The sequence below is a fragment of the Heterodontus francisci genome, chromosome 15, assembly GCF_036365525.1.
Source record: "Heterodontus francisci isolate sHetFra1 chromosome 15, sHetFra1.hap1, whole genome shotgun sequence".
NCBI lineage: Eukaryota > Metazoa > Chordata > Chondrichthyes > Heterodontiformes > Heterodontidae > Heterodontus > Heterodontus francisci.
In genome coordinates, this window is record NC_090385.1 from 93,779,992 (window position 1) to 93,805,864 (window position 25,873).

At 44.1% G+C, this 25,873-nt stretch overlaps 1 protein-coding gene across 7 annotated transcripts in view; it reads left to right on the forward strand.

Moving 5' to 3' along the window:
• Positions 1-22,863, forward strand: part of trmt2b (tRNA methyltransferase 2 homolog B) — a 37,201-nt gene extending 14,338 nt beyond the window's left edge. For 6 of the 7 annotated variants that reach the window (XM_068047856.1, XM_068047855.1, XM_068047857.1 and 3 more), the window contains 8 exons: positions 3,408-3,478; positions 4,026-4,172; positions 5,803-5,897; positions 6,770-6,984; positions 14,293-14,394; positions 16,128-16,247; positions 18,847-18,946; positions 21,378-22,863. In XM_068047856.1, the coding sequence (XP_067903957.1) occupies positions 3,408-3,478; positions 4,026-4,172; positions 5,803-5,897; positions 6,770-6,984; positions 14,293-14,394; positions 16,128-16,247; positions 18,847-18,946; positions 21,378-21,504 (977 nt within the window). In that variant the 3' untranslated portion in view covers positions 21,505-22,863. The remainder of the gene's footprint in view (positions 1-3,407; positions 3,479-4,025; positions 4,173-5,802; positions 5,898-6,769; positions 6,985-14,292; positions 14,395-16,127; positions 16,248-18,846; positions 18,947-21,377) is intronic. The other variant, XM_068047860.1, reaches the window with a different exon arrangement.
• The last annotated feature ends 3,010 nt before the right edge of the window (positions 22,864-25,873 follow it).

Here is a 25,873-nt window from a genome sequence, read left to right on the forward strand (position 1 = left end):
GGTACATGAATTACAAAAGGTTATTATGCAGATAACAGCAAGTGATTAGGAAGGCAAATCCTATGTTGCGTTTATTGCAAAGGGAATTGAGTATAAAAGTAGGGAAGTGTTGCTACAGCTGCACAGGGCCTTAGACTACATCTGGAGTACTGTGCACAGTTTTGGTCTCCTTACTTAAGAATGGCTTCCAATGCAATTATATCCTTTCAGACAAGGTTCACTCAACTGATTCCCGGGATGAAGGGGTTATCTTATGAGGAAAGGTTGAGCAGGTTGGGCCTATACCTTTTAGAGTTTAGAAGAATGAGAGGTGATCTCATTGAAACATATTAGAACCTGAGGGGACTTGACAGGGTGGATATTGATGGGCTGTTTCCCCTTGTGGGGGAGTCTAGAACTAGGGGACACAGTTTAAAAATTAGGGGTCTCCCCTTTAAGACTGAGATGAGGAGAATTTTTTTCTCTGAGGTTCGTTAGTCTGTGAATTCTCTTCCCAAAGAGCAGTGGAGGCTGGGTCATTGAATTTATTCAAGGCTGAATTAGATAGCTTTTGATCGACAAGGGAGTCGAGGGTTATGGGGGGGGGGCAGACAGGAAAGTGGAGTTGAGACCACAATTGGATCAGCCATGATCTTATTGAATGGAGAAGCAGGCTCGAGAGAGACCAAATGGCCTACTCCTCCTAATTCTTGTATGTTCTTGTGTTTAATCCCATGGGCTTTAACTTTGCTACCAGGTCTATTTTGTGGTACTTTGTCAAATGCCTTTTGAAAGTCCAGAAACGCAACATCAACAGTACTGTCCTCATCAACCTTCTCCATTACTTCATCAAATAGCTCAATCAAGTTAGTCAAACACAAGTTGCCTATACCAAATCAGTCCTAGTTTTCATTTATTAACCCATATCTTTGTAAATGCCAATGAATTTTGTTCTGGATTATTGTCTCTGAAAATTTCCCCACCACTGATGTTAACCTGGCTGGCCTGTAATTGTTTGGTTTATCCCTCTCCCCTTTTTAAACAGGGGTGTACTATTTACAATCCTCCAGTCCTCTGGCATCACCCCTATACCCAAAGAGGGCTGGAAGATTGTGGCCAGAACCTCTGCAGTTTCCACCTTTACTTCACTCAGGAACCTTGGATGCATCCCATCTAGACCAGGTGACTTTTCCACTTCGTGGACTACTAATCTTTTAAGTATTTCTTTATTTTTATCCTATTCAACATTGTTACTGCCTCCTCCTTTATTGCTACATTGATGGCATCCTCTTCTCTGGTGCAGTACTCATTTAATGCCTGAGCCATGTCCTCTGCCTCCGCAAGAAAACCTTTGGAATTGTTTGGATTGATACAGGGCTATGGTGAGAAAGCAGATCAGTACGATAAGTTAGGATAGATACAGGGCTATGAGGCGAGGGTGAGATGAAGGGATCTGAAGAGATTTGTAATTAACAAATTTTATAATTAATTTAGAGAAAGAAAGTAGAAAATTCTCTTTGAGAATGGGTCACAGGTCTCCTTCTGCCCAGAATACATCACGGTCTTACTGTATTTATGATTTGTGGCCCGGCAGAAGGCTGTCAGATTCACAGCTTGTTCTCAGTAGATTCATGATGGAAGTAGGGAAGGATTCTGTTGCAATTTATTTCATATCTCTGTTTTAAAAATATCCCTTTCTTTTATACTCCTCTCCCTGCCCAACAATCTCACAGATGCTTCTTACAGGCTGAGCAGGTGGGTAGAGACCCATGTAACCAGCCTTGGAAGAGCTTGTTTACTGGTTTATTTGTTCTTTTCCTTGCCTGTGACCAAAGAGGGCTGGAAGATTATGGCAAGACCTCTGCTCTGCTTCCCCCAAAATAAGCACAAACGGGGAACTGTGAGCTGATGCCCACACCGCCCACTCATGTAGAATTGAATTACTGCTATGCTGCATCACCCTTTCTCTGTTCTGTTCAGTGCACAATTGATTCCCACTGGAAAGTTTTTTTAAATGTCACTTGAGAACAAGATTGGGTTCAGCTCTGATGCCCTCCTTGTTCTAATAGCCCACTGACACTTACTGTTTGGCCTCCAGGAGGAAGTACTGGCGCCCATAGAAACTACTGAAACAAGAGTTGAAGCCTTAAGGAGAGGAGGATAGAGGAGATAAGCTGATTGATAATGTGATCCCAAGTCAATCCATGGGACATGTTGGCTCACTAATATGAAGCTTGATTCCTTTTGCCCCAATTTTGAAATGTGAGTTTGTGCTTGAGGAAAGCTAAAATGGAACAAATGAGTGCTCACTTGCACGTGGTTTAATCAGACAAATATTTCAGTTTGTCCACACCCCTCCATAGGTTCTTTACTGCCCAGAAGGAGACCATTAGGCCCATTCAGTCCATACCGGCTCTCTGTAGAGCAATCCAATCAGTCCCATTTCCCCGCTCTATCCCTGTAGCACTATAAATTTATTTTCCTCAAGTGCCTATCCAATTTCCTTTTGAAATCAATCATCTCCACTTCCACCAGCCTTGTAGGCAGCGAATTCCAGGTCCTGACCACTTGCTGCATAAAAGAAGTTCTTCCTCACATCCCCTCTACATCTCTTAACCAAAACCTTAAATCTGTGTCCGCTGGTCATTCTACCATCAGCTAATGGGAACAGCTTTTCTTTGTCTACCTTACCTAAACCTGTCATAATCTTGTATATACCTCTGTCAGATCTCTCCACAACCGCATTTGCTCCTAAGAGAACACCCCTAGCTTCTCCAACCTAACCTTGTAAATCCCTCATCCCTGGAACCATTCTAGTAAATCTTCTCTGCATTCTCTCAAGGAGCCTCACATCCTTATGGCCTAACCAGAGCTTTATAAAGATTCAGCATAACTTCCTTGCTTTTGGACTCAATGTCTCTATTTATGAAGCCCAAGGTCCCGTATGCTTTACTAATTACTCTCTCATTATACTGCCACCTTCAAAGATTATGCACATGCACCCCCAGGTCCCACTGTCCCTGCACACTCTTTCGAACTGTGCCTCTAAGTATATATTGCCTCCCCCAATCTCTGAAACCTCTTCCAGCCCTACACCTTCCAGGTTCCCTGCATTCTTCCAATTCTGGCCTATTGCGCATCCCCAGTTTCTTTCACCATATCATTGGCAGCCGTGCCTTCAGCTGTCTAGGCTCTAAGCTCTGGAATTCCCTATCTAAACCTCTCAACCTCTATACCTCACTCTCATTCCTTAAGAGGGTCCTTAAAACCTACATCTGCCCAAGCTTTTGGTCAACTGTCTTAATAGCCCCTTATGTGGCTTAGTGTCACATGTTGTCCAATAATTGCTCCTGTGAAATGTTTGTGGTGTTTTACTGTGTTAAAGGCGTTATATAAGTGCAAGTTGTTATTGTTTCTATTCCTCGCAGGGAGAAATATTGTTTGCATCCATTCGGATCACCTGGTGAACATGCCTGAGAAACACAAGCAAGTAGCCAGAGTAAGTAGAGATCATGTGGCAACATTGGGTCACTTTTTATTGGAAAATGGGCCATTAATGAGATGGGATTCTAATTAGAGCTGATCATTTGTCATTGGCCATTAAACTAGAGCAATAACTGAGCCAGACAGATCGGGAAGGTCTTGGGTTCAATCCCCGCTCTGTTGTGAGTAAGCCGACTGCAGCCAGTGTGGCAGTGCAGTTGGCCTTGGCACCCCTGGGCGAGGGGTAGGGTGTGGGAGGTGGAGGGGGGTTTGCAGTGATAAAGTGGACAGGGTTTCTGCTACCAAATGACTGATGTTAGGAAATGAAGGTGCAAATGTCAAGCGAGGGCCTGATGCAATTGAAAGTCTCGATGAGGTTTACTGTCCAGACTTGCACATTAGTGACCAGCATTCGCCCTAGACACCGGAGGCCCCTGTGAAACTGTAATCCAACAAGGAAGCTACTCCTTCAGGAATAGAGGAAAAGAGGGAAAGAACCTGGTTAGAGAAGGTTTGCTGTTCTAATTGGTTTGTGGTCATTTGCACCCCCCCACCCCCAACAGAGTTATGAGCAGTTTATCCGACATTCTCCACTGGACCCCTGCATCCTGTTTCATGAAGGAGGACACTGGCGAGAAATCACAGTCCGCACCAATCGGAGGAGTCATACTATGGCCATTATCTACTTCCATCCTCAGGACCTGGGGAAGGTACTGCTCAGCTTTGTTTGTTTTCTTTTGGAGAGCAAGACCAGTTGAGTTGGTTGAATCTGATCATTTTCGAATATTAGACATTGCTAACGTATTGCAGATGCCCTCATGCAACAGAATGTAATTGCCCTGGTGCCATTTTGCATGACCATGCTGCATCCAGCAGATGCTGTTATTGGAGATTATCTTCTAACACGCTGTACCTACCGGAGCCAACTTACTATTCCTTCTCTACGGAGAGACTTAAGCAAATGAAGACCGAATTTGCATTTATATAGTGCCTTTATGATCTCAAGACCTCCTAAAGTGCTTTAAAGCCAATATAGGAAGCACGGCAGCCAAATGGTGTACAGCAAGCTCCTACAAACAACAATGTGACAGTGAGATGTTGGTTGAGGGATAAATGCTGGACAGGAAAGGAGGAAGATTACCCTGCTTTTCTTTGAATAGTGCCATGGAATTTTTTACACCCACCTGTAAGTGGGCAGGCAGGGCCTCAGTTTATCATCTCATAAAGGCCATCTGAAAAACAGCAGCTCAGAAGGTGCAGCACTCCCTCAGTACTGCTCTGGAATGTTAGCCTTGATTTTGTGCTCAGGACTCTGGACTGGTGCTTGAACCAGTGACTCGGGTGGGCGTGATACCACTGAGTCATGCTGACTAGTCTGCATCTCTGTCTCAGATATTTCCTGTGGGCCAGTAGAAGTCTTTTACTGAACTCCTTACTGCTTGTACAATTCAGGTTGGACTTCTTTTGTTTCTGCCATTTGTCACTGGAGGTTTGTTTTAGCTTTTCTTCAAGTCAGCCTTAGCACAGCTCGTGAACTGACAGTAAATCAGGAAGGAGTGACTGTTCCTCAAAGTCCATCCTTGATTTATATAAGACTGCAACAGGAGCATTAAGCCCACGGAAAGACATGTCTTCAGTCTTTTTGGTTGCTCTGCTGTCTGGGGTACGTTTGATCCAGACCTTCCCTCCACTTTGCCCACCTGCTGCATTTATTCTGAAAAGCTGTACCAACCACTCCTCCATGTGGTTTCTAAAAGAAGTCATGATTTCCTTCTTTGTGTACATTACAATCTGTCTGACTGATGATTAAGAACTAGAAGGAGATGATCTGGTGTCCACTTTAGCTAATTTGTTGAGCAGGTTTGGCAGAATTCGATGAAGACCTGAAGTGATGTGATGAACTCTCGGCCCCTCATGTCTGCACTGGCTCTCTGAAAGAGCAATTCCCTCTGTTCCATTCCCCCGCCTTCTCCCCATAACCCTGCAAATTCTTCCTTTTCATATAACTGTCTAATTCTCTTTTGAATGCTTCAATGAACCTGCCTCCACCACATTCTCAGGCAGCGCATTCCAGACCTTAACCATTCGTTGCATGAAAAAGTTTTTTGTCATGTCACTTTTACTTCTCTTACCAAATACTTTAAATCTTGTTTTCGATCCTTTCACGAGTGGGAACAGTTTCTGTCTATCCATTCTGTCCAGACCCTTCATGAAGTTGAATACCTCTATCAAATCAATACCTCTAACAAAGGCCATTGGGGACGGAGTGGTGGATCAAGGAGGAAGAAACGTGCAACTATGTAGAGTGTTTTGTAGAATTTTATTTGTTTGATTTTACAGGAGGAAATTAGCAAACATCAGAAATCGCTTGTGGAGTATTTTACCATTGGACCAGGAGCAGCATGTGAATTAACCTCTCTCTACTTTCAGGAGAGGTACTTGTTCTTCTCTCTTAACCTTACTGATGGTAATGAGCAGCTTGTTTTCAATGTTTTGACATACGATTGGAGTTCCAACCCATTAGTAAACAGCTTTTTTGTGCTTATCAATCTATACAGAAGTCTGGCTGCAGGAGCACCACAAGTGAAACCAGCCCAGTTCTGGGCGGAGGCTGGTTTATGGCACAGAGCTGCCCAATGATTCAGCACAAATGTAGTTCTGGGTTGGCAAGTCTTGCTAGAATCAGTAACCAGGACAGCTGGTGTGGGAGATGCAGGTGCCGTACTAACCCAATAGGGGCTTTCCAACCATCCCTAGATTTACAAAAATTATTCAGGAGTAAAGCTTTGTTGATTTTTGTTTTCTCCAAAGGTTGTCTAAATATCTGTTTAAGAATTAAACAGAAGTTTACAAGAATGAGGGCAGATAGAACTGATCATATACCCGAAGGAATTTGTAATCATGTACTGCTGACCTGGTGGGTGAATTACCTGTGAATTATGCTGGGCTGAATTGTAAATCTAGGTTGCAAAGTTGGGTTAATATTCTACAGTTTTGCTCAGTTGCCACTGGAAAGTGAGGGGAAAACTTCATTTGAGTTTTATCTTCTGTGAGGTTCATCAGTGGTAGCTGCAGCCTCAAAACTGAGGGAGAGTCAAGGATCAAGTATTTTTGAAGTGCAGTCAATTACAGTTACTGTTACAGTCACTGAGCTCAGTAGCAGGGCGGCCAACCCTTGATTTTCTCTAACTTTGTGTCCTGTGTAGGAAATGGTTTTGGTGGGCTCCACACCTTCCCTCATCATTGCCTCCTTTTTCTCTAATGTGGTGATTATGTTTTTGTAATGCTGTGTTTTTTTCACTGATAGTACGATGACCCACTGTCTCCACAAGGAGTCACCTTATCAGCTCCTCTATGGAGTTCCCTATATCTTCGAGGAAATATTGGGTCTGAAATTCCGAATCTCTCCAGATGCCTTCTTCCAGGTGAACTCTGAAGGTGCAGATGTCCTTTATCAAACTGTTCGTGACCTGATCAGAGCAGATGGTGACTCTATAGTGCTCGATGTCTGCTGTGGTACAGGTATGTGGGATTATACCCTGAGTCAAGAATGTTAGCCAATGATGGAAAAGTACTTTTCCTGTTTGTTTTCTCCTGCCTCTCAAGGAGGCCTACCATCTCTGGTTAGAAAAGCATGGTGGCACTTCATGGACAGTGATACTTCTCTGATCTACCAACGAGTGTGATTGATCCACCTGGAGGTTCTAATCTGTTTGTTTCTCCTATCTCTTTGACAACCTGGACAGAACTAATGAATCTGACCCTCCAGGGACTGATATGTTGTATGAGGCCCATTGGCGAAATCCAGCCTCAGTAATTGTTTCATCTTGAATGTCCAATACCTGTTTTCCTCTCAATAATCCCTTTTCTTTCTCTCCATTCCTGAAAGCAGTGGCTTCCTCTTTGGTAACTGTTCCAAAAGACCAAACAGCCCTCTGGTACCTGACCCAAGAGGACATCGCTCCATAATCAAGTCTGGTCAATGTGTGTCAGTGGAATCTTTGGTGGAGCCACTGCTGCCAAATCTGGTCCTGTGCTCACCAAGGATTTGCATCCCATACCCTAGCCCACATCACACAGTCCAGTATAGTACTGGATAGTGACCAGGACCAAGAATCCTGGATATTTCTTTCCTGCAGCCGAGGGACACTGAGACCAATTGACCCAACCGCTCTGCAGAATTCAAGGATGCAAAAGTGGGAGCTTCCAATCTCTGCGTTTTAGTGCTGTATCAGGCCACTAAGCCTTGAAAGCACCTTTGAAATATTCAGATTGCAACTGATGCCCAAAACCTGTTTACACAGTATAATTATCTGCCATCCTTTATCAATTTTTATTATTAGTTGAGGTTGTCCATCAAAACTTAAACTTGTGAAAAAAAATGACCATTACTGACTAAGTGGATCCAAAATATAACATTTGTAGACTGTCTATCTCAGATATTTTCTTCTCCTTTGGTTGTTCCACATCATACCCATTCCTGACTGAGAAGCAGCTTGCTCCCAGCACTCCCAATGCCAGTCTCATTCTGAAATTGGCCCAAGAGCAGTCAGACTGACTTGCCTTCCAAGCTACCCCCTTGTTGGAATTTGCGGTATGTGTCACCCTGGCCGAGGCTGGGGCCACTCGACATGGAGGAGCATAAGTGAACACTTCCATCCGGGCAATTTATGGCCTGGTGTGTTGCAACTCTCACCTATTGTAGTAAAAATCAATAGTTTGGTCTGTTTGGATCTTATCATGTTTCAAGAGCTTTTGGCTATGTCTCCACTTTTAAATGTTTAAAACCATTGGCTCTGAAATTACGAGTTCTCCCAATCGCTCACTATAACTCTGGTGAAAGACCAACAGACCTTTCAGAGAAATCCAGTGAACACCACTCCAGTTGCTCTGGGGCTCCGCTTGTTCGTGAATTACCTTGAAAATAAACTTGAAGCTGTTGCCTTTAATAGAGAAAATAATACTCTGAGAGTTGCACACGGTGATGCAAGGACTATGGGAGTCCTCATGCTACTCAGCTCAGCAACTGTAACATTAATATTCCTAACTTCATGTTGCATTATTCTCGCTTTTATCCCGCAGTTCAAAGGTCGTTACATCATAACTCTTCCATGACCTTTACTCTCGGTTGCTATTAGTTACCATTAACCAAGGCTTGCTGTCTTGTGGTACCAGAAGCTGAAAGGCCCGTAGTGGGCTTCAGGACATAACATGAGCTGCCATGTCTCCTTGCATGCACAGAAAAGGTAAACATATAACTGTCAAATGCACAGTGGGTCAGAGCTACACTGCAACGACTGTCTATTTAGAGACCAGTAACTTTTTAAAAAGAAATTTGAACTCCCAGTCATTACTGAAAGAATTATACCACAAGATTTCACTTTTAAACAAAAAAACTAACTTTACAACGTTAAACAAAGCAAGCACTACTAATTTAACACTACAATTTGTAATCACATATTTTAAACTTAAAATCTTAACAGAACGTGAAAGCAGATACTTTAAACTCTATCTAACCGAACACTTTTGACTTCCACCCCAAGAGTTCCCCTGTATTTTACTGGATCTTGGCAGTTCATTCACTTCTCCTGGGACCAATCCAAAGTGTGTCACAACCCTTCGATTCTGCTTAGAACAAAGAACAGTACAGCACAGGAACAGGCCATTCGGCCCTCCAAGCCTGCGCCGATCTTGATGCCTGCCGAAACTAACACCTCCTGCACTTCCGGGGCCCATATCCCTCTATTCCCTTCCTATTCATATATTTGTCAAGATGTCTCTTAAACATCGCTATCGTATCTGCTTCCACCACCTCCCCTGGCAGCAAGTTCCAGGCACTCACCACCCTCTGTGTAAAAAAACTTGCCTCGCACATCCCCTCTAAACTTTGCCCCTTGCACCTTAAACCTATGTCCCCTAATAACTGACTCTTCCACCCTGGGAAAAAGCTTCTGACTATCCACTCTGTCCATGCCGCTCATAACTTTGTAAACCTCTATCATGTCGCCCCTCCACCTCTGTCATTCCAGTGAAAACAATCTGAGTTTTTCCAACCTCTCCTCATAGCTAATGCCCTCCAGACCAGGCAACATCCTGGTAAACCTCCTCTGTACCCTCTCCAAAGCCTCCACGTCCTTCTGGTAGTGTGGCGACCAGAATTGCACGCAGTATTCTAAGTGTGGCCTAACTAAGGTTCTGTACAGCTGTACAGCATGACTTGCCAATTTTTATACTCTATGCCCCGACCAATGAAGGCAAGCATGCCGTATGCCTTCTTGACTACCTTATCCATCTGCGTTGCCACTTTGTGACCTGTGGACCTGTACGCCCAGATCTCTCTGCCTGCCAATACTCCTAAGGGTTCTGCCATTTACTGTATACCTCCCACCTGCATTAGACCTTCCAAAATGCATTACCTCACATTTATCCAGATTAAACTCCATCTGCCATTTCTCCGCCCAAGTCTCCAACCGATCTATATCCTGCTGTATCCTCTGACAATCCTCATCATTATCCGCAACTCCACCAACCTTTGTGTCGTCCGCAAACTTACTAATCAGACCAGCTACATTTTCCTCCAAATCATTTATATATACTACAAACAGCAAAGGTCCCAGCACTGATCCCTGCGGAACACCACTAGTCACATCCCTCCATTCAGAAAAACACCCATCCACTGTTACCCTCTGTCTTCTGTGACTGAGCCAGTTCTGTATCCATCTTGCCAGCTCACCTCTGATCCCGTGTGACTTCACCTTTTGCACCAGTCTGCCATGCGGGACCTTGTCAAAGGCTTTACTAAAGTCCATATCGACAACATCCACCGCCCTTCCCTCATCAATCATCTTCGTCACTTCCTCAAAAAACTCAATCAAATTAGTAAGACACGACCTCCCTTTCACAAAACCATGCTGTCTCTCGCTAATACGTTCGTTTGTTTCCAAATGGGAGTAAATCCTGTCCCGAAGAATCCTCTCTAATAGTTTCCCTACCACTGACGGAAGGCTCACCGGCCTATAATTTCCTGGATTATCCTTGCCACCCTTCTTAAACAAAGGAACATTGGCTATTCTCCAGTCCTCTGGGACCTCACCGGTAGCCAATGAGGATGCAAAGATTTCTGTCAAGGCCCCAGCAATTTCTTCCCTTGCCTCCCTCAGTATTCTAGGGTAGATCCCATCAGGCCCTGGGGACTTATCTACCTTAATGCTTTGCAAGACACCCAACACCACCTCCTTTTTGATAGTGAGATGACTGAGACTATCTACACTCCCTTCCCTGTGCTCATCATCCACCAAGTCCTTCTCCTTGGTGAATACTGATGCAAAGTACTCATTTAGCACCTCACCCATTTCCTCTGGCTCTACGCATAGATTCTCATCTCTGTCCTTGAGTGGGCCAACACTTTCCCTGGTTACCCTCTTGCTCTTTATATATGTATAAAAAGCCTTGGGATTTTCCTTAATCCTGTTTGCCAATGACTTTTCATGACCCCTTTTAGCCCTCCTAACTCCTTGCTTAAGTTCCTTCCTACTGTCTTTATATTCCTCAAGTGCTTCATCTGTTCCTAGCCTTCCAGCCCTTACAAATGCTTCCTTTTTCTTTTTGACTAGGCTCACAATATCCCGTGTTATCCAAGCTTCCCGAAACTTGCCAAACTTGTCTTTCTTCCTCACAGGAACATGCTGGTCCTGGATTCTAATCAGCTGACGTTTGAAAGACTCCCACATGTCACATGTTGATTTACCCTCAAACAGCCGTCCCCAATCTAAATTCTTCAGTTCCTGCCTAATATTGTTATAATTAGCCTTCCCCCAATTTAGCACCTTCACCCGAGGACTACTCTTATCCTTATCCACAAGTACCTTAAAACTTATGGAATTATGGTCACTGCTCCCGAAATGCTCCCCCACTGAAACTTCGATCACCTGGCCGGGCTCATTCCCCAATACCAGGTCCAGTACGGCCCCATCCCCAGTTGGACTATCTACATATTGATTCAAGAAGCCCTCCTGGATGATCCACACAAATTCTGCCCCATCCAAGCCCCTAGCACTAAGTGAGTCCCAGTCAATATTGTGGAAGTTAAAATCACCCACCACTACAACCCTGTCACCTTTACATCTTTCCAAAATCTGTCTACATATCTGCTCCTCTACCTCCCGCTGGCTGTTGGGAGGCCTGTAGTAAACCCCCAACATCGTGACTGCACCCTTCCTATTCCTGATCTCCACCCGTATTGCCTCGCTGCATGACCCCTCCGAGGTGTCCTCCCGCAGTACAGCTGTGATATTCTCCTTAACCAGTAATGCAACTCCCCCACCCCTTTTACATCCCCCTCTATCCCGCCTGAAGCTTCTAAAGCCTGGAACATTTAGCTGCCAATCCTGCCCTTCCCTCAACCAAGTCTCTGTAATTGCAACAGCATCATATTTCCAAGTACTAATCCAAGCTCTAAGTTCATCTGCCTTACCTGTTATACTTCTCGCATTGAAACAAATGCACTTCAGACCACCAGTCCCGCTGTGCTCAGCAACATCTCCCTGCCTGCTCTTCCTCTTAGTCCTACTGGCCTTATTTACTATGTCCTCCTCATTTACTTCACTAGCTGTCCTACTGCTCTGGTTCCCACCCCCCTGCCACACTAGTTTAAACCCTCCCGAGTGACGCTAGCAAACCTTGCAGCCAGGATATTCGTGCCCTTCCAGTTTAGATGCAACCCGTCCTTCTTGTACAGGTCCCATCTGTCCCTGAAGAGAGCCCAATGGTCCAGATATCTGAAACCCTCCCTTCTACCCCAACTGCTCAGCCACGTGTTTAGCTGCACTATCTTCCTATTTCTAGCCTCACTGGCTCGTGGCACAGGGAGTAATCCAGAGATTACAACCCTAGAGGTCCTGTTTTTTAACTTACTACCTAACTCCCTAAACTCCCCCTGCAGGACCTCATCACTCTTTCTGCCTATGTCATTGGTACCGATGTGTACCACAACCTCTGGCTGTTCACCCTCCCCCTTCAGAATGCCCTCTGTCCGTTCAGAGACTTCCTTGACCCTGGCACCAGGGAGGCAACATGCCTTCCTGGAGTCTCTTTCACGTCAACAGAAGCGTCTATCTGTGCCCCTGACTATAGAGTCCCCTATAACTATTGCTGTTCTGCGCTTTGTCCCTCCCTGCTGAACAACAGTGCCAGCCGCGGTGCCACTGCTCTGGCTGCTGCTGTTTTCCCCTGATAGGACATCCCCCCCCAACAGTATCCAAAGTGGTATACTTGTTAGAGAGGGGGATAGCCACAGGGGATTCCTGCACTGACTGCCTGCCCCTTCTCGCGGTCACCCATCTATCTGCCTGCACCTGTAAAACTCTAAAACTCCTGTCTATGACGCTTTCTGCCACCTGCATGCTCCTAAGTGCATCCAGTTGCTGCTCCAACCGATCCATGCGGTCTGTGAGGAGCTGCAACTGGGTACACTTCCTGCAGATGTAGTCGCCCGGAACGCTGGAAGCGTCACGGACCTCCCACATCTCACAGGTGAAGCACTTCACCCCCTCTAACTGTCATTTCTATCACTAATTAGTTGATTGATATAAAATGAATAAATACTTATTAAATCCTTACTAAATCATGATACACTTCACTATGTGGTCCCTAGTGCTAGATTTCTACAATAAATATTAAATGCTGTCTAAATACAGTAATCTCCTCCATCTGGTTTAGTTACTCTACTTATTAATTAGTTAATTAGTGTTTTAATCAATTTTTATCAGTTTTATTTTCAAATTCGGTACAGATTCCCTACAGCCAATCAGGTCACAGTTTTCCGGTGACGTCACTTTTTCAGTTTTTTTTTCCCACCCGAGGTAACTTACCAGTTTGGAACTCCGCCCTCCGAGTCTGCTTAGTTTCCCAGCTTTCTTCCAACGTATGAGAATTCTTCAGATTTTTCCGTTAGGTGAACCCTTCAACTCTCCAACACCTCACATATTTGGGTATCCCCAGCCATCATGGGCCTGGCTCAAATTAGAAACACCCCTGGTTCCTGATAGCCCTTTGCTACGGAGTCCAGCTGCTTCCAAAACCAACTGACCTTCTGTGAGCAAAATGCAGAGATAAAACATCTGACCAACAGGCATCACCTTGCATCATCTATCTCCATAGCAATGTGGTACATCTCGGATGCCCCAGATGGCAATTTAAGCTAATTAACTCCAACTCCAAAACATCTCTTTGATTCCCATTGCTAACAAAGTCAGACTTACTGACTTCAGTTCTCCAACTAAACGAGCCCACCTTCTGTTTTATGGTTCTCACCCCTCTAACTTTGACTCTGTAATTACACATGGAAAGATCTTTGAAATGTAAAAAACTTGGGTGGTCTGGCAATCTTTTGAATTCCACAATTTCAGTTATCTTATATCTACACATTTAATTTCCCCAAAACTAAATGTGAACTCTAAACTATTAAAACAAACCATGAACTAGATGATAGCAACACAAGGAATCAGAAAACTCTTTTATATGATGAAAGTCAAAACCAACCATGTCACGAGCCTTGGAAATTAGGGCTGTCCTGTGATATTCTCCAGATACTGCCAGTTTCAGCAAATTTCTTGAACTTTCGATGCAAAATAGAATCTGAACACCTAGTTCATATAACGTAGCTTCTCTCTGCCATCTCATCTGCCATCAGAGTTACACCAGGAAACTGGGAGAACCCCTGAAAAACTTCAAGGCCACGGTGCAAACTTGTTCCATAAAAGATGAATGGGATTTCTGAGACAGTATGTAATTAAGATGCTAATGAACCGAATGTCTGGTTTTATTTTGCAGGAGCCATTGGTTTGTCGATGTGCCAAACAGCAGCCAGAGTGATAGGAATCGAGCTTATTGATCAGGCTGTGGAGGATGCCAAGTGCAATGCCATGCTTAATGGTATGTGACTGGTGGGGCAGTTTCACCAATCATTAAATGTAGTTCCTTTTTTCTTTGATGTCTCAAATTGTAAATAATGAACACAGAGTAGGGTACCGTAGGGATCAGTGCTTGGGCCCCAGTTATTCACAATATATGTTAATGACTTGGGCAAGGGAACTAAATGTAACATTTCCAAGTTTGCAGATGACACAAAGCTCGGGGGGGAATGTGAACTGTGCGGAGGATGCAAAGAGGCTCCAATGTGATTTGGACAAGTTGGGTGAGTGGGCAAATGCATGGCAGATGCAGTATAATGTGGATAAATGTGAGATTATCCACTTTGGTTGTAAAAACAGAAAGGCAGATTATTATTTGAATGGTGATAGATTGGGAAAGGGGGAGGTGCAACGAGACTTGGGTGTCTTTGTACACCAGTCGCTGAAAGCAAGCATTCAGGTGCAGCAAGCAGTTAGGAAGGCGTATGGTATGTTGGCCTTCATTGCAAGAGGATTTGCGTACAGGAGCAAGGATGTCTTACTGCAGTTATACAGGGCCTTAGTAAGACCACATCTGGAGTATTGTGTGCAGTTTTGGTTTCCTTATCTGAGGAAGGATGTTCTTGCCTAGGAGGGAGTGCAAAGAAGATTTACTAGGCTGATTCCTGGGATGGCAGGATTGACGTATGAGGAGAGATTGGGTCAACTGGGCCTATATTAACTAGAGTTTAGAAGAATGAGAGGGGATCTCAAAGAAACCAATAAAATTCTAACAGGACTAGACAGGCTAGATGCAGGGAGGATGTTTCGGATGGCTGGGGAGTCCAGAAATGTCTTTACTCAGCGGGTGTTGAACCTGCGGAAATCTCTACCACAGGAGGCAGTGGAGGCCCAGTCATTAAGTATATTCAAGAAGGAGATAGATATATTTCTTAATGCCAAAGGGATCAAGGGATATGGGGAGAAAGCAAGAAGAGGGTACTGAATTAGACCATCAGCCATGATCTTTTGTGAATGGCGGAGCAGGCCTGAAGGGCCGAATGGCCTACTCTTGCTCCTATTTTCTATGTTTAATTCAGTGATTGATCTCTGTATTTGCATCATGTGCCCCAGATATTGGGCAAGAGCTCCTGATGAAAGGTCGTGGATCCAAAGCATTAACTCCACCTTCCCCTCTCCACGGATGCCACCTGACCTGAGCATTTTTAGAATTTTCTGTATTTATCTCAGTTTTCTGGCATCTGCATTATTTTGCTTGCTTGTAGAGGGTGAGAGAGGGGGTGCGGTGAAGGGTGATGGGGCGGGGGGGGTGGAGTTGGTGGAGGATGCCCAGTGCAATGCCCTGTTTAATGGTATGTGACTAGTGGGGCAGTGTCACCAATCATTAAATGTAGTTCCTTTTTTCTTTTATTGTCAAGAATTTGATTAAGAATGGGCTGAAACATGAATTCCTTAGGTTGACAGGTCTCAGTACCTCACCAAGGGGCCTTTCTTAATGCATTAGTGCAGAGAGTGGGTGTTGGCCGGCTGTTCAACCATGGAGGATGTGCCACACACCACTAGTAACTGGCAAAGAGTACAAGCTCTGGATCCATACAGTGAATGAGAGTTTGAAAGGTGCAGTCCACCCAGTCTGACACCATTGGCAAAGCCAGCCTGAGATAAACATTGAAACTGGAGTCAGACGTTAGTGTTAACCAGACTGGAGTGAATGTGCCTCTAAGTGTCCTGTGCTTTCCTTATTCCCTCTTGCAGGTTTTGATAACTGTGAGTTCCACAGCGGTAAAGCAGAGGTCGTTTTACCACAGTTGCTGCCCACACTGGAGGATGCCAAGCACCTCGTTGCTGTTGTGAATCCAGCTCGTGCTGGACTGCGTAAGAAACAGTGTTTTAGTTTAAAAATCTGTTTTGTTTGTCTTGTATTTTGTCTCATTTGTGGAGAAAGATGAAATTCAAGATTGCCATATGTATGTGCATCCCTGATCTGTAGCAACAGGTTATTGTTAGATCCAGTGCCATATTACAGCACAGTGTGTCTGAGATTTTGTGTCCTGTGCCATGTATGAGCTCTGTGCAGCACAGTGTACTGGAGATCTTGTACACTGTGCAAGTTACTAGCTGTGTGTGGCACAATGCATTAGAGATCTTGTACCATGTACCAACACCTGATTGGTTTTCAAGATAAAGTGGATTTGTGCAGAGGTACCGCACAGATCAGTGCTTCGGCCTCAGTTATTTAAATCTATATTAATGACTTAGATGAGGGGACCGAGTGTTCATATCCAAATTAGCTAACTATACCAAGTTAGGCAGGAAAGTAAGCAGTGAGGAGGATGCAAAGAGACTGCAGAGGGATATAAACGGTTGGGTGAGTAGGCAAGAACATGGCAGATGGAATACAATTTTTTTTTTATTCTTCCATGGGATGTGGACATTGCTGCCAAGGCCAGCATTTGTTGCCCATCCCTAATTGTCCTTGACAACTGCGTCGCTTGCTAGGCCATTTTGGAGTCAACCGCATTGCTGTGGGTCTGGTGTCACATATAGGCCAGACGAGGTAAGGATGGCAGATTTCCTTCCCTAAAGAACATTTGTGAACCAGATAGGTTTTTACGACAATCGATGATAGTTTCATGTCACCATTATTGAGACTAGCTTTCAATTTCAGATTTTTATTTATTTATTGAACTTATTAATTAATTGAATTTAAACTCCACCAGCCACCGTGCTGGGATTTGAAACCATGTCCCCAGGACATTAGCCTGGACTGCTGGATTACTAGTTCAGTGAAGTTACCACTACACCACTGCCTCCCCTGAAGTGAACAAATAAAAAAGCAGAATATTTTTGAATGGTGAGGGACTGGGAAATGTTTGCATTCAGAGGCATCTGGGAGTCCTTGTATATGAATCACAAAGTCAATATGCAGGTACAGCAAGTAATTAGAAAGGCATATGGTATGTTAGCATTTGTGACAAAGAATTGGAGTATAACAGTAAAGAAGTCTTACTACAGTTACACAGGACATTGGTGAGGCCGCACCTGGAATACTGTGTACAGTTTTGGTCTCCTTACATGAGGAAGGATATATTTGCCCTAGAGAGAGTGCAACAAATACTCCTGCTTCCTGGGATTAGGGGATTGTCCTATGAGGAGAGATTGAGTAGTCTCGGACTATATTCCCTGGAGTTTAGAAGAATGAGAGGTGATCTAATTGAAATATACAAAATTCTTAAGGGGCTTAACAAGTTAGATGCTGAGAAAATGTTTTCCATGGTTGGGAATCTAGAACACGGGGTCACAGTCTCAGAATAAGGAATTGGCCATTTAGGACTGACATGAGGAGAAATTCCTTCGCTCAAAGGGTTGTAAATCTTTGGAATTCTGTAGCTCACAGAGCTGTGGATACTCAATTGTTGAGTATATTCAAGACAGAGATCAATAGGTTTTTGGGTACTAGGGGAATTAAGGGGTATGGGAATAGTGTGGGAAGGTGGAGTTGAAGTAGAAGATCTTGTTGAATGGTGGAGCAGGCTCGAAACACCGAATGGCCTATTCCTGCTATTTCTTGTGTTCTTATTTTCTCTGGGTGGATGGAGGGGGTCTTTCCATTGTACTGTTACCTGCCAGCAAAACAAGAGTCATTGCAGTTTGTCCCAGTATCTGCTGGCACTGCCTGTTCTCTGAGCAGCAGAGGAAGAGGAATTGTTTTCTGCGTGGGTTTTGTCACTCTACATCAGCAGTACAGGCAGGGGACTGAGAACCAACCACCAAATTGGTGTTGAATTGATTTTTAAGGTTATTTCTCAGGACATGGGCATCGCTGGCAAGGCCAGCATTTATCGTCCATCCAGAGTTGCCTTTCAGAAGGTGGTAGTGAGCTGCCATCTTGAACTGTTGCACTCTGTATGGTGTAGGTACACCCACAGTGCTGTTAGTTCGGAAGTTCCAGGATTCTGACGAAGGAATGATGTATGTCAAAGTTGGGATGGTGTGTGACTTGGAGGGGAACTATACATCTGCTGCCCTATTCTTGTCTAAGTGGTAGAGGTTATGGGTTTGGAAGATGCTGTCGAAAGAACCTTGGCTGCAGTACATCTTGTAGATGGTACACACTGCAACCACTGTGTGCTAGTGGTGGAGGAAGTGGATGTGTAAAGTGGTGAATGGGCTGCCTATCCAGTCAGCTGCTTTGTCCTGGATGGTGTCAAAGCCCTTGTGCATGGGGGAATTTTCAAAAATAACAAAAGCAACAGAACAAAATTGAGGCAATTCCCATTGTTCCTATCTAGTATCAAAGCCAACTGAGAGTCACCTTCCAAAAAGAGATTCTTATTTGAGGGATGGAGTTGAAGAGTGACCAGCTTTACTTATTGCATGACTGTATAGTTACAGGCTTGTTGAAGTCAGCAAGAGAGTGAATTAACTCATTTAACTATGGATTACGAGGCATGCCTGCTTTTTGTTTTTTCAGATTACAGGGTGGTGCGAGCAATTCGTAACTGTGAGCGGATCCGGAGGCTCGTGTATGTCTCCTGCAAGCCAGAGGGTGAAGCCATGAGAAACTTTCTTGAGTAGGTAGCATTGACCTTTACTCAAAGACATTTCACTGGTGGTCAGCCCCACAAATTCCCATTTAATTTAGTGCACCATCTGGATCAAACAAGGAAAAGGGATATTAACCCCTCAGTTAGGCCAGGGTACCCTTACTCCTAATTAGCAGTAGTGGTGTTCGGTTTGGTCAACTGGGGATGGCCGTGCGGCATTGAGGTTTTGGCAAACTCGTGATTTTGCCGACTTGGCAGAAAGGAGACCAATCTGGATAAGGGTGACATACCTAATCTGGAGGCTCAAGTAAGAACTGCATAGACTTGCTGGCTGAGCCTAGAGGCCGAAGACAGGTAAGAGGTTCCCGGCAGAAAAATGGAGGCAGGTCCTCCAGCCTATTGATCTGCCTAAAAAAAATGTTTTGAGGGAGCGGGAATGGTTTGAGATGCTCCACTGGCTCAGCCACTGTTAATTACTGTCTGGCACTTGGAAAGGCCATTTGTTTGTATGTAAGTGAGAACAGGATGGGGATGACAATGATGACCTTCACTATTAGGTAACCTGTCAACAATCGCTGCCTTGGCAAACTCGAGCAAGATATTGGATGCCAGCTGGCTTCAGTCAAACTTTTAAAATGTACCATTGAGGGCTGCACCCCAGGTGGAGTTCACCACTGGGTGTGGTGGCTGCACGCCGCTGGACACTGCCACTGAGCAAGAGGTTTAGTTTAGTTTAGAGATACAGCACTGAAACAGGCCCTTCGGCCCACCGAGTCTGTGCCGACCATCAACCACCCATTTATACTAATCCTACACTAATCCCATATTCCTACCACATCCCCACCTGTCCCTATATATTTCCCTACCACCTACCTATACTAGGGGCAATTTATAATGGCCAATTAACCTATCAACCTGCAAGTCTTTGGCATGTGGGAGGAAACCGGAGCACCCGGAGGAAACCCACGCAGACACAGGGAGAACTTGCAAACTCCACACAGGCAGTACCCAGAATTGAACCCGGGTCCCTGGAGCTGTGAGGCTGCGGTGCTAACCACTGCGCCACTGTGCCGTCCCCCAGGTGGGGGGGGGTGTGCCGCACCCCAGGTGGAGTCCGCCACTGGAGACCTGTATTCTGGTTAGAGTCCGCCGTTGGGGCACTGTACCTTAGTTAGTGTCCACTGTTAGAGAACTGTACCTCGGATGGAGAACTGTACCCTAGGTAGAGTTTGTTTTTAAACAACTGAAACCCAGTTAGTCTGCTGCTAGAGAACTGTATCCCAGTTACAGTCTGCTGTTGGAGAACTGTATCACAGTTAGAATTCAGTTAGACAACTATATCCCAGATAGTGTTGACTGTTGGAGAACTGTACCCCAGTTAGAGTCTGCCACTGGAGGACTGTACCCTAGCTAGTGTCCGCTTTGAGAATTGTATCCCAGTTAGAGTTCATGGTTTGAGAACTGTATCCTAGTTAGCGTAAACGGTTAGACAGCTGAAACCCAGTTAGTCTGCTGTTGGTGAACTGTATCTCAGTTAGAGTCTGCTGCTAGAGAACTGTATCCCAATTAGAGTTCGCACCTTAAGAGATGCGGAGAAAATGAGAAAAAAGATCAGCCAATTTAAGAGAATGAGCAGTACCCTAATTTAATGATGTTAGAATAGTTCAGTTGACTGAATCGACTTGCTCATACTAAGCATGAGTAAATAAAATTCTCTGAGCCCATAACCTTGCTGTGCTGATTTAGATGGTCTCAGCCATGGCAGCTACAAGGGCCTCAATGCCCTTGGCTTAAGGAGGTGGAAACTCAGTTAGACTTGTCTCGCCTAATCGTTCTTCAACAGCTGATGCTGTACAGTTTGTGCACGCATGCAGACAGGGCTTGCCTTGGCTGTGAGTACCTTCCCACCCAGCCGGTCAGATACTCTGTTGTCACTCGCTGTTGAGATGCACATGTGACTAATGGCCACTTGGGCAACTAACCAGTGCCTGTGGAAGCTTGGACTCTGAAACTAAAATTGATAAAGAGGAGATACTAGAAAGGCTGGCAGTGCTTAAGGTGGGATAAGTCATCTGGTTCAAATGGCATCAGCCTACGTTCCTGAGAGAAATAAGTGTAGAAATTGCAGTGGTGGTGGCCACAATCTTCCAATCCTCTTTAGATACAGGGTGGTGCCAGAGGATGGGAGGATTGTAAAATGTTGCACCCTTGTTCAAAAAAGGGGAGAAGGATAAACCTGGAAATTACAGGCCTGTAGTTTAGCATTAGTAGTGGGGAATTTTTTAGAAACAATGAGGCAGGAGTAGTGCTCCAGCTGTGGCCTAATCAAAGATACAATAGTCAGGATTGCTAATTTTATTAGACTTGCTGGCCTTTTATAGCCGATGAAACGTAGTCCCAGTCGAATGATTGTCCTGTAAACTATACCAGTAATTTACCGAGTTTTTGCTTCTTTCAGACTGTGCTGCCTGCCTGACCAGCAAAAGAAGCTGTTTGGTGATCCCTTCGCTCCAATGCTAGCTGTACCTGTGGACATGTTCCCACACACATCTCACTGCGAGCTTCTGCTGCTCTTTGAGAGATAACTTGGTGACCACCCCTTGAGTGCAGAGATTGTTTGCAGTGACCATACACTTACCATTACCAGCCTCACTACAGCGTTGTAGTTGAAGTTACAGTTGCTAATCGCACGTCACTGCAAATCAAGTTTGCAAAATGGAGTGTGTTTTGGAATGAACCCCTGGGTTGACAAATCATGACAGTTCCTCCATATTGGGTGTGGACTAATAGTATAAGAAGGAATATTGAATTTCATACTTTAAATAGATGGTAAGCTATTTTGTTGCCAATTTTCTCACCATCCTTCTTTTGAAGATATTGATAATTTATGGGTGCTGGATGCCCAAGGACCTATTGATTGCCACATATGGAAATATATTAATTGCAGTTCAAGTTTGTTAAATTGAATTCAGTTATATGCTCCAAGGCGAAATAAACCAATCCAATTGTTCTTAAAAAATCTTTTGTTTGCTATTTCTATCTTCCCTCAGTCTGGCAAGAATTGGCTAAAAGTAAATACATTTTTTTAAAAATCGCGTATTTTTCAAGAACAGGATGAAACTTGATTGTAAGTCCCAATATTTCTCAGGCTTCATATGTGGATTGACATAATTATCAAATAGTAACATCAAGTAATTATTTTAATGCAGTCCCTTGCCAGAATTTCCAACTTTAGGTAAGGTAATTTTAATGGTATTGTCATTGTCCGGGAATATGCGGTTTGCCTTTAAGGCTTGCAAGGGATCAGTATTGCTTTAAGAACCAGCAAGCCTCATGAGTTATAGGAAGGTGCATTTTCGTTGCCTTAGAAACAGCCATTTGGAGACTGCTATTCAAAGGGTCCATTCTCGTTACCATAGATATAGCCACTGGGAGTGAGTCTCATGCGATACATTTGTTACAGTTTAGTTTTGAACTGGCTTTTAGTTGAAGACAGTTTGTTCTAACACAAACATAGAGGACACAGATGTGCTTAGCAAACCTGAAGAAAAAGCTCGCAACCATTTAAACTGAAGGAAGAGGATTTTAGTCTGTTTAATTGTTATATCTCAAAATTCCATAAGAAAGTCAACCCAAACAGAGATTTCTGGTAATTTAAATTGAAGAAAGGGAAGTTAGACTGTGACAATCTTTTATCCTTCAAAAACTCTAAAGTCCGATTGATTCTGTTGAAAGTGTTTGCAAGTGGTTAATTGTTGCAATTCGCTGGAGAAGGAAAGCAACATGCTGTAAGGACTTCGAGCAACATGCTGTGAGGACTTCGAGCAACATCGGACTGTAAATTTCCAAGGACTCTAATTTTTTCTATTTTAAATGTTGTTTATATCTTCCTAGTGTTTAAGAATGTAGTTCTTCTAATTAAAAAGTTAATTTATTGATTTAAAGACACCTGTATTGGTTAGCCTCATTCGGGGGTTAATAGATGGTACAGTTTGGTTGAGTCTTTCTTTAATTTGGAAAGTTTTTAAATGATATGTTAGCTGATCTGTGGAGCAATGGGATTGAATTAACAGTGCGTTGGTCCCACCACAATCAGAATCATATATTTTGATTGGGGGCTTTGACAGGAGTAGCCAGTCGTATCAGTATGCTGTTCGCCCAATTTAAATGGACACATCAGAGTTCCTGGGATGTGACCTACTGAAGTAGACCTCTTGAAGGTAGGTGAATAACTGGATACTAGAACATTTTTAAAAACATATCACTGCACAATTTTTTATTTTTCACTCGTGCATTTGTCATTTTTGCTGGAAGGTTTTGTGAGTTCTTTTGTAGCCAGAGTTTTCCTTCAAAGCCACGGAAGGAGCTGATTGGTGAGTAGCTGGCAAGTGTTTCTCGGTAATAGTTTAGAAAGTAAAGGCATGGCAGTGCACCTCAGCTCCATGGAATGCACATCCTGTGCCATGTGGGAAATCCTGGACGCTTCTTGTGGCCTGGCCAATCACACGTGTTGCCAACTAGAGCAGCTCGAGCTCTGGGTTTCGGAGCTTGAGCAGTGGCTGGAGTCACTACAGTTGAGAGATTCATGGATAACATGTTTCTGGATGCGATCACCCCACAGCTTGAGAGAGTGCAGGCAGAGAGGAAACGGGCGATTGCCAGGCATCAACGAAAACCAGGCGTTGTCCCTGAGTGCTTCTTGCTGTCCAACTGGTACTCAGTTCTGAATACTGGTGAGAGTGATGGTCTCTCTGGGGAGTGCAGGCAGAGTCAAGTCCATAGCACCATAGGTGGCTCACCTGCATGGGGCAGGGGGGGAGGTAGAAGAGTCAAAGAGCAATAGTGTTAGGGGCTTCAATGGTGAAGAGAACAGATGAGCGCTTCTGTGGCCGCAATTGTGACTTCAGGATAGTATGTTGCTTCCCTAATACCAGAGTCAAGGATGTCATTGAGCAGCTGCAGGACATGCTGAGGGAGAAGGTAAATAGCCAGAGATTGTGGTCCACGTTGGCACCAATGACATAGGCAGAATGAGGGATGAGGTCCTGAAGGCAGAGTTTAAGGAGTTAGGAGAGAGATTGAAAAGCAGGACCTCAAAGGTAGTAATCTGTGGATGACTCGCAGTTCCACTGCTATTGAATACAGAAATAGGGAGGTAGAGCTGATGAACACATGGCTAGGGAGATGGCGCAGGAGAGAGGGCTTTTGATTCCTGAGGTATTGAGATCGCTTCTGGGGAGATGGGACCTGTACAAGCCGGGTTGCACCTCAACAGGGCGGGGACCAATATCATCTTAGATGATTTTGCTAGTGCTGTTGGGGAGGGATTAAACTAACTTGGCAGGGTGATAGGAATCTAGGAATAGATTCAGAAGGGAGAAAAAAGTTGGAAATGGAAGGCAAAAAATTAATAAGCAGTTTGGAAGGCAAAGGAACCAAAGGCTGCAAAATAGACAACAAGGGAGTTTGGCAGTGCTAACTAGTATATACTTCAATGCAGGAAGGATAGGGAATAAGGCAGATGAGCTGAGAGGTCAGAACATATGAATTAGGAGCAGGAATAGACCACACGGCCCCTCGAGCCTGCTCCGCCATTCAATAAGATCATGACTGATCAGATTGTAACTTCAACTCCACATTCCCGCCTACCCCAATAACCTTTCAACCCCTTGATTATCAAGAATCAATCTACCTCTGTCTTAAAAATATTCAAAGACTCTGCTTCCACCACCTTTTGAGGAAGAGAGTTCCAAAGATTCACGACCCTCAGAGAAAAAATTGCTTCTCATCTCTGTCTTAAATGGGCGACCCCTTATTTTTAAACAGTGATCCCTAGTTCTAGATTCTCCCACAAGAGGAAACATCCTTTCCATATCCACCCTGTCGAGACCCCTCAGGATCTTATGTTTCAATCAAATCTCCTCTTACTCTTCTTAATTCCAGTGGAGACAAGCCTCGCCTGTCCAATCTTTCCTCATAAGACAACTTGCCCATTCCAGTTATTAGTCTAGTAAACCTTCACTGAACTGCTTCCAATGTACTTACATCCTTCCTTAAATAAGGAGACCAATACTGTACACAGTACTCCAGGTGTGGTCTCACCAATGCCCTGTATAACTGAAGCATAACCTCCCTACTTTTGTATTCAATTTCTCTCGCAATAAATGATAACATTCTATTAGCTTTCCTAATTACTTGCTGTACCTGCATTCTAACCTTCTACAATTCGTACACTAGGACACCCAGATCTCTCTGCATCTCAGAGCTTTGAAATCTCTCATCATTTAGAGAATATGCTTTTTTATTCTTTCTGCCAAGATGGACAATTTCACATTTTCCCACATTATACTCCATTTTCCAGATCTTTGCCCACTCACTGAACCTACCTATATTCCTTTGTAGCCTCCTTATGTCGTCTTCACAACTTAATTTCCTACCTAGCTTTGTGTCATTCACAAATTTCACAACCATACCTTCGGTTCCTTCATCCATCATTTATATAAATTGTAAAAAGGTGAGGCCCAGCACTGATCCCTGCGGCACACCACTCATTACATCTTACCAAGCTGAAAATGACCCATTTATGCCTACTCTCTGTTTCCTGTTAGCTAGCCAATCTTCTATTCATGCCAAAATGTTACACCCTACACCATGAGCTTTTATTTTCTGCAATAACCTTTGATGTGGCACCTTTTCAAATGCCTTCTGGAAATCTAAGTACAGTACATCCACCGGTTCCCTTTTATCGAACGCACATGTTACTTCTTCAAAGAACTCCAATAAATTGGTTAAACATGATTTCCCTGTCACAAAACCATGTTGACTCTGCCTGATTACCTTGAATTTTTCTAAGTGCCCTGCTATAAAGTCTTCAATAATAGCTTCTAACATTTTTACTATGACATGTTGAGCTAACTGGCCTGTAGTTTCCTGCTTTCTGTTTCCCTCCCTTGT